Here is a 13,067-nt window from a genome sequence, read left to right as displayed (position 1 = left end):
TTCTATCTTGGAATAGATTAGTATATCATCAATAAATACAACCACAAATCTATCTAGGTAAGGTTGAAAAATTCGACTTATTAAATCCATAAAAATAGCAGGAGCATTGGTCAAACCAAATGGCATTACCAGAAACTCATAGTGACCATACCAAGTTCTGAAAGCAGTCTTTGATACATCACACTCTTTAACCTTCAACTGATAATACCCGAATCTGAGATCTATCTTCGAAAATACTGTAGCACCTTTCAGTTGGTCAAACAAATCACCAATACGAGGCAAAGGATATTTATTTTTAATTGTAACATTATTCAACTGTCTATAGTTTATACACAGCCTCAAAGAACCATCTTTCTTTCTCACAAATAAGACAGGTGCACCCCAAGGTGACATACTCGGTCTGATGAACCCTTTGTCCAATAACTCTTGCAACTGTGTCTTTTACTCCTTTAACTTAGCTGGTGCCATACGGTATGGTGTTACCGATATCGGAACTATTCTAGAAATTACATCAATTACAAATTCAACGTCACAATCAGGTGGTAAACTCGGTAACTCCTTAGGAAACACATCATCAAACTCATTAACAACTGGTAACTGTTTGAGCTTTGATTCAGAATTCTGGATATCAAGAATGTAGGCTAAAAATACCTCATTACCTCTCCGCATTAGTTTCTGAGCTGAAAAAGCTGAAATAATTCTAACAATTTCCTTCGGATTCTCACACTCAACAGTAATCATTTCACCTGTCTGACATTTCAGATCAATCCGTTTTTCTCTACAATTTACTACAACATTATGCTTTGTCATCCAATCCATTCCCAAAATAACATTAAATTCCCGAAAGGGTAACAACATCAAATCAGCAAGAAATTCACAGTCTTTTACTTTCAGTGGACAATTTTGACACACTAAATTAACTATCACACTTTGGCCTAATGGATTAGTGACTTGAATATCATAATCAGTAAATTGAACAAGCATTTTCTTTTCTGTTACTAATACAGTGCAAATATAAGAACGCGTTGATCCAGGGTCAATCAATGCATACACAATAGCATAAAAAAAGATAGAATGCACCAGCTATTACGTCCGGAACCATAGCTTCCTCCCTCGCTTGGATGGCATAAGTACGTGAAGGTGCCCTAGCCTCTGACTGGGCAGCAGAATCTCTCATACCCGAACGAGTAGTCCCAGCGGTACTGTTTTGGCCTGAATGTTTACTTTTTTGGGAAGTGGCCATCTGTTTCTCTTTCTGTTCTTCTTCCTCTCTTTGCAACTGAAGGCAATCTCGAATAAAATGATCGTTGGCTCCACATTTATAACAAGCTCATGCCTTGCCTTTATATTCACCGAAGTGATTTTACCCACAATATTTACATTTGGGCTTAGGAACATTTTGCACACTACCCACACTAGCTGTAGGTCTAATAGTCATCCCGTAATCTTATTGAGTCGCCTTATTCTTATTTGATCGTTTCAGCATTGGAGTGGCTCGACTAAAATCATCTCTATAATTTTTAGCCGAAATTGTTGGAAATGACTTAACGGAATTTATCTTGTAAGATTCTTTATTCCTTCTATCTCTCTTCATTTTTCTGTTATATACCTCTTCCAATTTCTGAGCACAATCTAACAAAACGAGTAAATGCTACGAGCGAGGTACATCTTAAACACTTTGGTAGTGTTTTACATTTTAACTTACTATTGGCTTGACAATGGCACAGGAGTCCTTTTAGAGTCCTAAAGCGGGTAAGCCAAAGGACTTACAAACTAGAGTTAGTAGCAAGACTCAAAGTGAAACCGGTGTTTAATGTAGGCATGCCTAAGCTTATTGGTGCGGATCAAGAAGATCCCAATCGAGGCAAGTCACAATGGGGACAAGTAAAAGCGGTGACCTCTTACGATCGAAATGTACAAGAGAGATATAGTTCAAGTTAGGCGACGGTGGAGACATAAACTGAGGCAAATGTTCTGAGGAGCAAAACTACCCAACAGAGAGACTAGTTAGGAAACAGCCCAGGCATCGAGACCGTTCCAAAATGAGTTAAAACAGTGTCATTCCCAAGGACACAACGAGGGCATTGCAAGAATGGGTGGCGGAGAATGTTAAGGACCGCAGATCAAAACCTGTGACCATTGCGCAAAAAATGCCCCATAGAGGTCAACTTGTTAAATGAGGCTCATTCAACCCACATGAGTTGGCTCAATTCGTGAAACCCATGAAAAGGCCCGTCTACTTGAATCCTGGTTGAGTTGAAACACTCCAGTAAATTATATTTTACTGGGATAATTATTGTAAAATCCTAAATGATAAACATGTATGGAATTTACATCCCTTTGGACTCTCTTATTGTAGATGAGAACTAATTTTAATCGTTGATATAAATCGATATGTACCATTGGATTTTGGGGAGCTCAACTATAAATAGAGGTCTTCCCTTTCATTTGTAATCACTTCACTTCATTCATAGTTTGAATATATTTGAGAGTATAACTCAAACACTTGGTGTGCTATTTTCCTTTGGTTTTTCTGTTCTTTGTTACTCTTTCGGTTCAAGTTTGCTTCCGCTATAATTCGATGCCTTAAAGAAATTCTGCGAGAATTCTCACCCTTGCGAGAGTTAGGCTGACTTGAGAATATTCAAAACAAAGAAATCATCTAAAACCGCGCAAGTTGCGAGACTAAAATTCTAGTCCCATGACATCATTGTCTCTTGTCATTGTTTACCACGTTAATAAAATGTAATGATCAACCTTAACATAGAGACTTAATTGATTATTTCTTTGTCAATAAAAACTCAATTAAGTGAAAATTTTCAATAAATGCTTAATTGAATTTTTAAGTTGACCCTTATGCATTTCTTTCTTACTTGAACTTTCTTTCGTGTTAACAAATGAAAGTATCAAATTTTATACTCATAATTTGTTATATGATTACACGATATTTAAGTACAAATAATGTTAACAATGACAGGTACAATTACTATAAAAAAAGTTGTATTCAAACCTTTAATTAATACTCTATCTCTCATAAAAAGAAATATTGTTCCTGATCCTGAATTTTTAAGACCAAATTCATGTTTTCTTTATGATGTAAGGATTGAATCAATGTCTAATTTAAAAAAGCTAACAAATTTCTTTAATTTATGTGTAGATGTAGAAGCTTTCTTTTCTCCTCAACTACCATATATTTTATTTAGTGTCAACTTACTTGACTTTGAAGATTTTGAGAGATTGTCGTATGGAGGGGATTGGTTGTGGACGTGATTAACACATATATGTTGAGGCATTAAAAGGAAAGACAGAAGGTCGGAGAGTTGGAGACTGATAGGGACAGTTGTGAACCTAACCCAAATTATTGTGGTTCGGATGGCGACAATCTACAGATCTTCTACCGTCAGGATAGGATACGTTGCGTTTTTCTTGTAATAATTTAAAATAAGAAGAAAATGTAAAATTATATTACTCATACTGGCTTATATTTTCATTTAAACCATAAAATAAACAAAATGTGGCATATAACCTAAAATATTTAAATAAATAAATAATAATTAAAATAATTAAATTTTATTAGATTATGACACATCCACAGTGAAAAAATTACGTAAAATGTATTTATAAAATTGAAATATAAAAATAAAAAAATCCTCATAATAATATCTTTACTTTGTAAAAATAATTTTTAATCTATTTTTATTTGAGTTGATATTCAACTAACTTTGTGACACCAACTTAATTAACACTTAAACATAATATAAATTAGTGTTACTAATAACTACACCGCAAGGTATTTTATACAAAGAAACAATAATAGATAAAATTTGTTTAATAATAACTAATTTGAATTTAATTTACGCATAAAATTGCCGATTGAGTTTTAATTCGATTGACATTGGCATTGTTGCTGGTGTAGGAGGATCTGAATTTGAGTGTGCTAAAACGCATTGGGGAAATGTTATAAATAGTTCTAGGCATTGTATCAAAAAGAGCAGATATAATAAAAACCTATAATGAGATTAATGTTTAAAAAAATTTGTGCATAAAATCTTTACTCGAGTTTCTTTTTGTGTTTTGAAGCTATTCAATAATTAAATTTAGGTATAAGCGTTTGTAATTATTATTTTGGGTAAAAGATTCATAATCCAGGTAGTAGGAGTCTGATTATTATATTGGGTAAAGCAAATTTGGCATTATTTTCCTAACTTGAATTTTTATTGAATTAATCCATAAACTTGGATTCCATCAAATACTTGAATTATTTTAACACCATTAAAATGCAATATCATGATAGTATGAGATTATATTTTAACCCTTAAAAGTGATAAAAATAATTTAATATTTTAAAATTATAAAGATATAGGCTATTAATGATGAAATTACATTTTACTATCCAGAAAAAATTCTAACTTCTTCCCGTTCCGAATAACCTCAATAATAAACAATCCGACAGCTACTAGCAAATAATAAATTATATTATACTAATTCTTTTTAATCGAAATAACATTTAGAAGAATCGCACATTTGCTCCCAAGACTACATGCATTCAACCTTATTTAATGAACTAATCCTATCAAAGATGTTTGATAATATTTTAAAATAAAATTGAAAATTAGGAGGATATCACCCATGTGATTTGGATTAGGGCAAGTCTTTAATATGGATATGCGTTAATACAATTATGTTGAATTTTGTCTAAAGTTTTCATATATTTGCATGAAAAATTGGACATACCCATATATGTTGTGGATCAAAGACTTAGTCCATTAAGTTCTTGAGATGCAGTATTTTGGATGACTTGCTGCAAACATTGAATGACATGGGAGAAGGGAGGGCGTTCAGAAGCCTCACTGCAGGTTAACCAAAAAAGATATTAGGACCAAGAAGAGAGGGGGGGGGGTCCCAAATAAATAATAATGTTAAACTCAAATGGTTTCCCAAGTTTTGAGATTATGATGTAAACTTTCGGCTGTAAGAAAGCCTACTTACCGAGCCCAACACTGTTCAATCAAGGAAGCTACAACTCGGTTTACATGGCTTGGGATCTCAAGCCTTTCACCTTTGAAACCTACAGCCGCCACAACCTACAGAAACAGATCAGCAAGATTTATATTTATATATGCTTTGGCCTCTAAATTATATTATATAACATCATCCGCAGCTACCTTGCAGTCATTAATAGGTCCAACCCAAAGTCAGACCAAAATTGGCTTAACCGACTTTAATTGATGCTGTTCGAATAGTCATTTTAATAGGTTAAGTTAATCGATTATTGGTTCATAAACTGTAAAACCAAACCGACTGAATTAACTGAAACTATTCTTTAAGAACACAGTAGTAAAGAGCAAAAACTGTTCTTAAGAACACTGTTTCCCCCAACTAGATTTTTTTTCCCCTTAAAACCTACCTTCAGATCTCTTTCATGAAGATACCTTCTATTACTAATCATTTCTTTTCCCTATTTGTGCACACGGGTAAGGCAATGTTACCTGAACTTGGGTGTGTGGGATACAGACATGTCGTCTAACATGTCCTATGTATTTTAAGGATCCTCAGAGATCACATCCCCGTATTTATATGTCAGACATGAGTATTTCAGAAAAAATGAAAAGCAGGAGCAACATAGATGCATGGACCTGTAGATCAATTATTTCTAATTAAATAAAAGATAGATTGACCTGTGGTGGGTTTAAATGCTTCCATGGTTGCTGGAGTGTCATAAGTTCCCACAGAACCACTCCAAAGCTATAAACATCGGATTTCTCATTTGAATTCTCATTGCATAGAACTTCAGGTGCCATCCACTCCGGCTAGACAAAGAATAAGGAAATCTAACTTTTAGTACGTAAATCATCCAAGTGCAAATAATGAATCCAAACAAAACTTACTGTTCCGGCAGCTGTTTTCGATGAAAGAAATGTATTTGCCTTAGAACGTGAAAGACCAAAATCACAGACCTGCATGACCAAAATTGCAGAAAAATATCCAGGTCCTTCTTATCAATGCTGCCCTCTTGCAAAGCATATGAGAAAGGCAGTGTATCACAGTTCATATCAGTTCTTACAGAATTATCACATACAGCTGACTATCTATTCTAAAACTATACAACAAAAGAAATTACACCGGTCCTATGCCCTCTAAGGGTGAGTTTTGATGAAGGTTTCAAGAAGACATTTTCAGAAACTATCCAATAAAATTACCTTGTGTAGAGGTTCTTTTTCAAATAGCATTTCTATTGTAGCTTGAAACATTAAAAGAACAAATGGTAAAATATGATCTTAGTATCTAGATTGTCATATTAAGTTGAAGAACCAAATTGCGCAACAACTGGCTTAGGAAATCTATTCATTGAGCCATTAAAAGAAAAGAAAGATGAAAGAAAAGGAAAAAGAAAAACAAACAGGTATGTAGCATGTAACATGAATTGAATTTTAACACTTACTTTAACCGTATAATTACTGTCTACCAAAAGATTTGGGGATTTCAAGTCCCGATGAACAATGGGAGGCTTAAGTTGATGAAGATAATTCATTCCCCTTGCCTGTCACCAGAAAAAATGTCTCAGCATGTGTTGTGGACGCTTTTATAGGTCGCACATATGAGAGGAAAAAGGCTTTAGTTAAGTCTTTAAAGTAAAACTATTTACTTCGGTTTAGTTTACTTTAAGCTATTTTTAATTATTAAGGTTAAATTGTTTTATCTCCTAGAAACATCTTTCTATGTAACTAGTCTCTATTTAAGAGTCCTATGGTAAAATAAAATAATAAGCAGAATTTCTATCTAATATTCAAGAGATATTGGTTTCTCTCTAAACAAGTCCTAAAGGTTTCAGTCTCCCTTTGACGAGCTGATCATCAAGCAGCATAGGTCGTTCTAGGAATAGTGATAAAGGGAAGGCCATCACTTCCAGCATTCCCGTTAATTGCCTGGTGACTCAATCCTATTCCCACCTTCTCAACGGCATGCAATGGAAATATGACATAATTTCAAATACCGCAAGTTAGAATTCCTGTGAGATTCAATAAAGTTACTTCTTGACAACACATTACCACATCCAATGCCATGTTCAAGCGAAGCTTCTCATTTAAAACCTTCCAAGCATCAGGCATCTGCAAAAGTCGAAAGAGACTCCGTCTAGTTCCAAAGAAACATTCTGTGTATCAGAAGGGCCTCAAATTTAAGATGAAATGCAAGGAAAGCACATAAGAATGATATAAGAGGGAAATCTTGGTACCTTGACAAATATTCAGTAACAATGGACAACTTTGGTGGTTGAGTAACAGCACCCATAAACAGAACAATGTTAGGGTGCCGTAAACATTTCATGATGGAAACCTAGCAAGTAGCAATGGAAATGAGAAAATGGTGATTTAAAACATTAAAAGGGAAAAACAGATGGAAAACAGTAGACTAATCATACCTCCCGTAAAAATTCCCTGAAGCGTTCTATATGAAAATCTTGCTCCATGAGAATTTTGACAGCAACTTCCTGAAGGCACATTTTGTATAAAATAAGTTTAACAGTTCATACACAATGACAGTGGATTCATAAGTTAATTAGGAGTAGTAATCTGATATAAACAATTGAATTGGGTGCCTTCAAAGACAATCAAATGAGGAACCATGTTTTAGAACGGAGATTTAGGATTTTCTATTTAATTTCACAAGTTCTGAACCTCCAAGAAAAGCATGAACTAAGAAAAAAACTCAATTTATGAGCTCCCTCCTTCATACAAGGACAAAAGGGGGAAGTTACGAAAACAAGTAGAAATCCATACAAACACGAGTAAAATGTGCTTACGCAACCACGAAATTCAGCCCGATGAACAGTTCCAAAAGAACCTGAAAAGCATTTATTAGCATCCTTAATGTATGACCTTTGAACATATCATAAGCTAAAATACAATGCACATCTTGAATGAGAAATGAGCAGTGCCCAATGTTACTAAATCATGCAGTTTTTATGTTCTTCAGAGTTTAAAACATCATATACCTGCTCCAATTCTCTCTTTTAAAACAAGTTCGCTCCAAGGAATATTCAGATCTTCCTGATCAAAGCTCATTACTGGATCATCTGATTGCTTGAAGTTAACAGTACATTGCATTGGATCTGAGTATGGAAAAGCTTGATAAACATCTTTGTGCATGTGAGAAGTAACAGAACTTGGCAGAGGAGGACTTCTGATAAAGTGTGTTGAGTTGATGGCTTTTGGCAACAAATTTGAAGAGTTCAGCATCTGAAGATCTTTATCACAGCCAATATTCCACAAAATGCTCTGGTGCAGAGGTGAAAGAGAAGACTCTTTGTTGTTGCTTAAGGTGGAAAAGGGTTTGTTCTTGTTAAAGTAGTTTCTATCAAATGCTTTCCTAGGCTGTGGACCAGTTTGCTCATTTTGATTGCTAGCATTGTCTGCAGTAATCAAAGACCAGAAAAATTGTAAAAACCATGTATTGGGCGGTAGTTAATTTCTCAAGCAAGCTCAATTTATCACTTTTTTAGGTCGTGTTTGACATGCAATTCTAAGAAACCATTTTGAACATCAAAACTATTGATTTTTAGCAATCGCAACGTCAGGGGGTTAAAGAGTGAATGAGGTAGCAAATAATAGATAGATAGATAGATGTTTGACTGAAAAAGCACTTCTTCAATTCAAGTACTTGTCCTAAAATATTTGACTATAAAAAAAATACATCAAGAACATCGTCTTTTCGTAAGTGCACGAATAACTTAAGAGAATAACCTGAGGAAGCATCAAGGCAAGCATGTTTATGGGATTGATCATCAATGAAATAGAGTTTGGCCAATGTCTTGATGTTTGTAGCAATCTCAACCGGTTTAAATCTTGGATGACACAGCGGTGAAGAAACTAAAATTGATGAAGTACCATTGAGTGAGGAATCAGGCTGACTTAAGGCTCCTGGCTCCTCAAACAAATCAACCAAATATTCCCTGGAAATTTGTATGTTAAAGCATGGAATGAGAGGAAAGGGGGCTGGATCTTCTCAATAATAGCTTCATAGAGTTCTAACTTCAAAATAAAATGCCAACAAAAAAGTCTAACTACTATATAAGGATCAATTTGAGACATTAAAAATTCATCATTCAAGAAGCTTTCAATTTGAAAAAATTTGACACATAACCACCTAAATAAAACCTATGTACATTCCAATAAACACTTGTGAAGCGTGAGAGTCAATTACAATTTACCTGTCAGGACCCAACTGCACAAGACAGGATGAAGCATCTTCCCTCCTGCAATATTTGCAACCCTTTGTGATGCGACATGGTAGATTAACCAAGTCTGCTAATATCTGCAAAAGTTATAATTTGACAATGTTTCCGTCCTATAAGCATTTTGATCAACAGTCACTCAGAAATAAAACATCGACTGAAATTAACCGATACGTACTCAAATATATATATGTATACACATATTGAAATGACAGCTAGCTTGTATTCAGAGATATACCTTAAACAGTAACACACGATGGACGCAAAGGCCAACAGATAGGCTTCCAATTGGAAATACGATAGAGCCTGAGCAGTTTTTCAGAACTTCGGTGCACTCCTTCCATTGTCTATAAACATCTTCTTCAGAAGAAGCTGCACCCCTGTCGGTGACAACAAAACTTTATTCCTAAGAGATATGACATAAAACCATTGAATCTAAAACTGATGCAAAATGAAGAACATGCATACCCCATTCGGTTACAGACAAGACATGCAAGCTGATTAATTGCATCTTTTGTGCTGATCCAGCTGCTAGATATTTTGAGAACCCAATTTTGAAGTTCCTTCAAACTAGGATCCCTTAATCTATCAATCAGAACAACAGTAATAGACAAATCAGCATGCGGATCAATGGCCCTCAATGACTCGATGGAGGGCATCAGGCCAATCTCTCCTTGATCAGCACTTATAGTCCATGCATAAGGATCCATCCCATTGACTTGGTAAAATCCATCTGGAAGTCTATCAAAGTAAGATAGAATGCCATTTACCTGAACCAAAGGAACTCAGAGTACCTTAGAAATTCTTCATATGAATCATTAAACTTGTTTTCTGAACTTCTCCAGTCATTGGGATGTAAAATTCATCAACCACCAAGAAAAATAATCCAGAACTACTTTTTCCTACATAAAATACTATTTGCCTGCTTAAACTTGACGAAAAATGTTTTTATTACCATTACAAAGAATACGGTTTCATAGAAATATTCTAAATATAAACACATTGTTCAACCAACAAGAGATAAACTTCACAAAAACTATGAAGGACATGGTCACTCAGATTTTTAATTCCAAAAAATTATAAACATGAAAACTTGAACAAAATGGCCAAGTGAAATTGCAGAAACATTATAGATAGAAAACCCAATATTTAATGTATACGACACAGACATTATCCTCATAATCATGGAAAAATTAGTAACATAAATTCAATCATCAACCATAAAGCATAAAACCCTTTACTAGCCAATAATTCAAGGACAAAAAGAAAATCAAAGAAACAGAAAAAATGAAGTGATACCCAGAATCGATGAGACACATGCTGAGGTGAAGAAGAAGAAGAGGAAGAGGAGGAGGAAACTCTGTTGGTGTTAGTATCAGAATTGAAATCCAAGAAGTTGGAATCAGCAGCAGAAGCAGCCAGCGAAGAAACCCGCAAAGCCAGCGCCAACTGCAATTGGTAACTCTCTTCGGTCTGCTGAGCCCAGCTTCTATTGAAGGAGGCCATCATTTCCGGCTCCAGATCATTCAGTTGGATTTGTAATCTGCAAGTGTTGTCAGATTGATTCCCATACATTGTTTTTTCATTCTCTGAAGAGAATTCACAAAGGAATGGAAATGGAAGTTCGTAAGAAAAGGACAAGTCTGAAACAGGGAATTTGGTGTACGGTGATTGGAGAGGGTAAGGGACGGCCATTTAATATAATGGGAAGTGGGGAGATTCACTGAACTTGGGTTTGTTTTATTACAGGTGATTTTGGTTCGTTGAATGTAGATTCCCGGTAATCTGTCCGTATAGTTTGGATTTATAAATAAGGTTGAAATTTAGGAAACATTGCTTTCATGGCATAGTTAGATATATGCCGTTTGGCATCTTAATTAATATTTCCCATTATTTAATTCTAGAATCAACCTTTCATCCCATAAATTAAGTTATGTTTGATGAAATTAAACAAAGTACATTAAAATATATTTTGCTAATATCCCACAATTTTGTTAACCAAATACCAAAGACTTACCAAAATAAATATATTAAATATTAATATGGATAATTAAAAATCTTTACGCGGTCAATTTATATTTAAATAATTAAAGATAAATAAATCGGATACATGATTTCTTAAAGGTACATTGCATTCTCAATTGAGAAAATATAAGTTCAAACGTTGAAGGTACTATTATTGAGTGAGATAACCATAAACTTCAAATATAATAAAATAAAATAAACTAATTTTATATAATTATGATAAATTATTATATAGGAAAAATATGATGACACAAAAACAATTATGATAAAATTGATATTAAAAATCACGTACAAATCAAGAATACATACTCATTTTAAATTGAATTATCGATTATGTTTTATCAATAGTTTCACAATAATACTAATTATATATGCAAAATATGCTATAAATTGAAACGTAAAAAACAATTACAATACAAAATAAAAATAACATAAATTTATATGAATATAGGATTGTTTTGACCCTTTCAAATAAAATAACATAAAATTAATCTATACTTATATAGGGGTGTTCAAACTTCGGTTAAAATCGAATTAATCGACTGAACCGATCTAATTCGGTTAATCAATCGGTTATAGGATTTCTGGAATTTCGATTAATGGTTAATTCGGTTCGAAATCAAGTAATTAACTGCATTAACTGAACTTAATAAATAATGCTATATATTATATGTATTAGGTGATTACTAATTCGGTTAATTCAGTCAAGTGAACATTATTAATTTATTTTTTGGTATGTTTTATACTTGTTTTAACAAAAACAAAACAAAACATATAAATTTCGATTAATTCGATTAACTGGTCAAATTAACCGAAATATTTCGGTTCAGTTAACCGCTTGAACATCCCTGATTAAAGGAATGTTCAAATGATGTTTCTTCTTAAGACACTTGGGGCATACCCATCACCTCCTTCTTTTGAGTTTTCATTTTATGAAAACTAATTAATTTTTAATTTTGGTCCTTCTAATATGTTTAAATTTGAGATTTAATCATATACTTTAAGTTTTAACATAATTTGGTCGCTATATTTTTATAATTCTATTAATTAGTTGAAATAGTTAAAATTATTAGATTTTCGATTAAAATATTATGTGGTTATATATAATTTGAAAACAAATTTTAAATCCATAAAGTGAGAGACTAAATTCTTGAAAATAAAAGTTGAAGGGCTACATTCCAAATGTACAAAATATAGAGACTTGTTTGAACCACATAAAATAATATGGGCTAATCCTTGAAATTAGTACAACTTAAATACATGAGATAAATAAAATTTCAAATAAACAAATATATGGCATAAGCACAACGTGTAATATATGATTAATATGCAAAACCAACATAATACAAATAAATATGTCAAAATGTATTTAATTTATTAATACGTAAAATATATATATAAATTTATAATAATAAATCTGCAATATTTTAAACATACAAAAATTTTAATTTTATTAAATTGTATGTTATATATATATAAATATTAGCAAATATATCTTAATTAATTCATATACATGTTTTAAATTTATTAATTAGGTTTTATAACTTAATTTAATGATTACATCTTAATTTTAAATGTAATTATAGAAGATAAAAAAATTCAAAGTTGGTATTTGTTTATGACATACCAATCAATAGTGTTACCATATTGACTGCTATGATTGAAATTCGAGTAAAAGATATTTGTTAAATTAAATTAAATTATATATTATTTTCAAAATAAAAAAATACACGTATTATTAATATTACACACATGAAAAGTGGAACAAAGAAACAAATGTTGAATATAGAGTTTTAAGTTGCTTCAAAGA

At 32.8% G+C, this 13,067-nt stretch overlaps 1 protein-coding gene across 2 annotated transcripts; it reads right to left on the bottom strand.

The window, feature by feature from the left end:
* Positions 1–4,612: 4,612 nt before the first annotated feature.
* LOC105770707 (serine/threonine-protein kinase CTR1) lies at positions 4,613–10,980 on the bottom strand. Of its 2 annotated transcripts, XM_012592024.2 has the most exons (15): positions 10,532–10,972; positions 9,701–10,002; positions 9,471–9,612; positions 9,209–9,312; positions 8,742–8,950; positions 7,994–8,410; positions 7,802–7,842; positions 7,421–7,489; positions 7,235–7,335; positions 7,050–7,134; positions 6,443–6,541; positions 5,889–5,957; positions 5,679–5,810; positions 4,990–5,084; positions 4,613–4,850 (listed from the first exon to the last, which is right to left on the bottom strand). In XM_012592024.2, exons 1-15 carry the CDS (start codon positions 10,925–10,927, stop codon positions 4,751–4,753), a joined length of 2,361 nt encoding a protein of 786 aa, XP_012447478.1. In that variant the 5' UTR covers positions 10,928–10,972; the 3' UTR covers positions 4,613–4,750. The 2 variants fall into 2 exon arrangements, with proteins under 2 accessions (XP_012447478.1, XP_052487405.1); XM_052631445.1 differs by lacking the exons at positions 4,613–4,850; positions 4,990–5,084; positions 5,679–5,810; positions 5,889–5,957; positions 6,443–6,541 and adding an exon at positions 6,550–6,950 and having other exon boundaries at positions 10,532–10,980.
* Between the last annotated feature and the right edge of the window lie 2,087 nt (positions 10,981–13,067).

This window comes from Gossypium raimondii, chromosome 5, assembly GCF_025698545.1.
Source record: "Gossypium raimondii isolate GPD5lz chromosome 5, ASM2569854v1, whole genome shotgun sequence".
Classification (NCBI taxonomy): domain Eukaryota; kingdom Viridiplantae; phylum Streptophyta; class Magnoliopsida; order Malvales; family Malvaceae; genus Gossypium; species Gossypium raimondii.
The sequence above is the reverse complement of the archived record's forward strand: the minus strand, read 5'-3'. Positions and strand labels throughout refer to the sequence as shown.

Bases quoted from the DNA above. Each gene is read 5' to 3' on its own strand.
- LOC105770707 (XM_012592024.2), bottom strand. From the start codon at position 10,927: ATGGCCGTCCCTTACCCTCTCCAATCACCGTACACCAAATTCCCTGTT. The intron at 7,843-7,993 runs GTATATGATGTT...AATGCTTTTCAG, and splicing joins AAAAGAGAGAATTGGAGCAG to GTTCTTTTGGAACTGTTCAT. The intron at 5,811-5,888 runs GTAAGTTTTGTT...TTCTTTGTCTAG, and splicing joins CGAAAACAGCTGCCGGAACA to CCGGAGTGGATGGCACCTGA.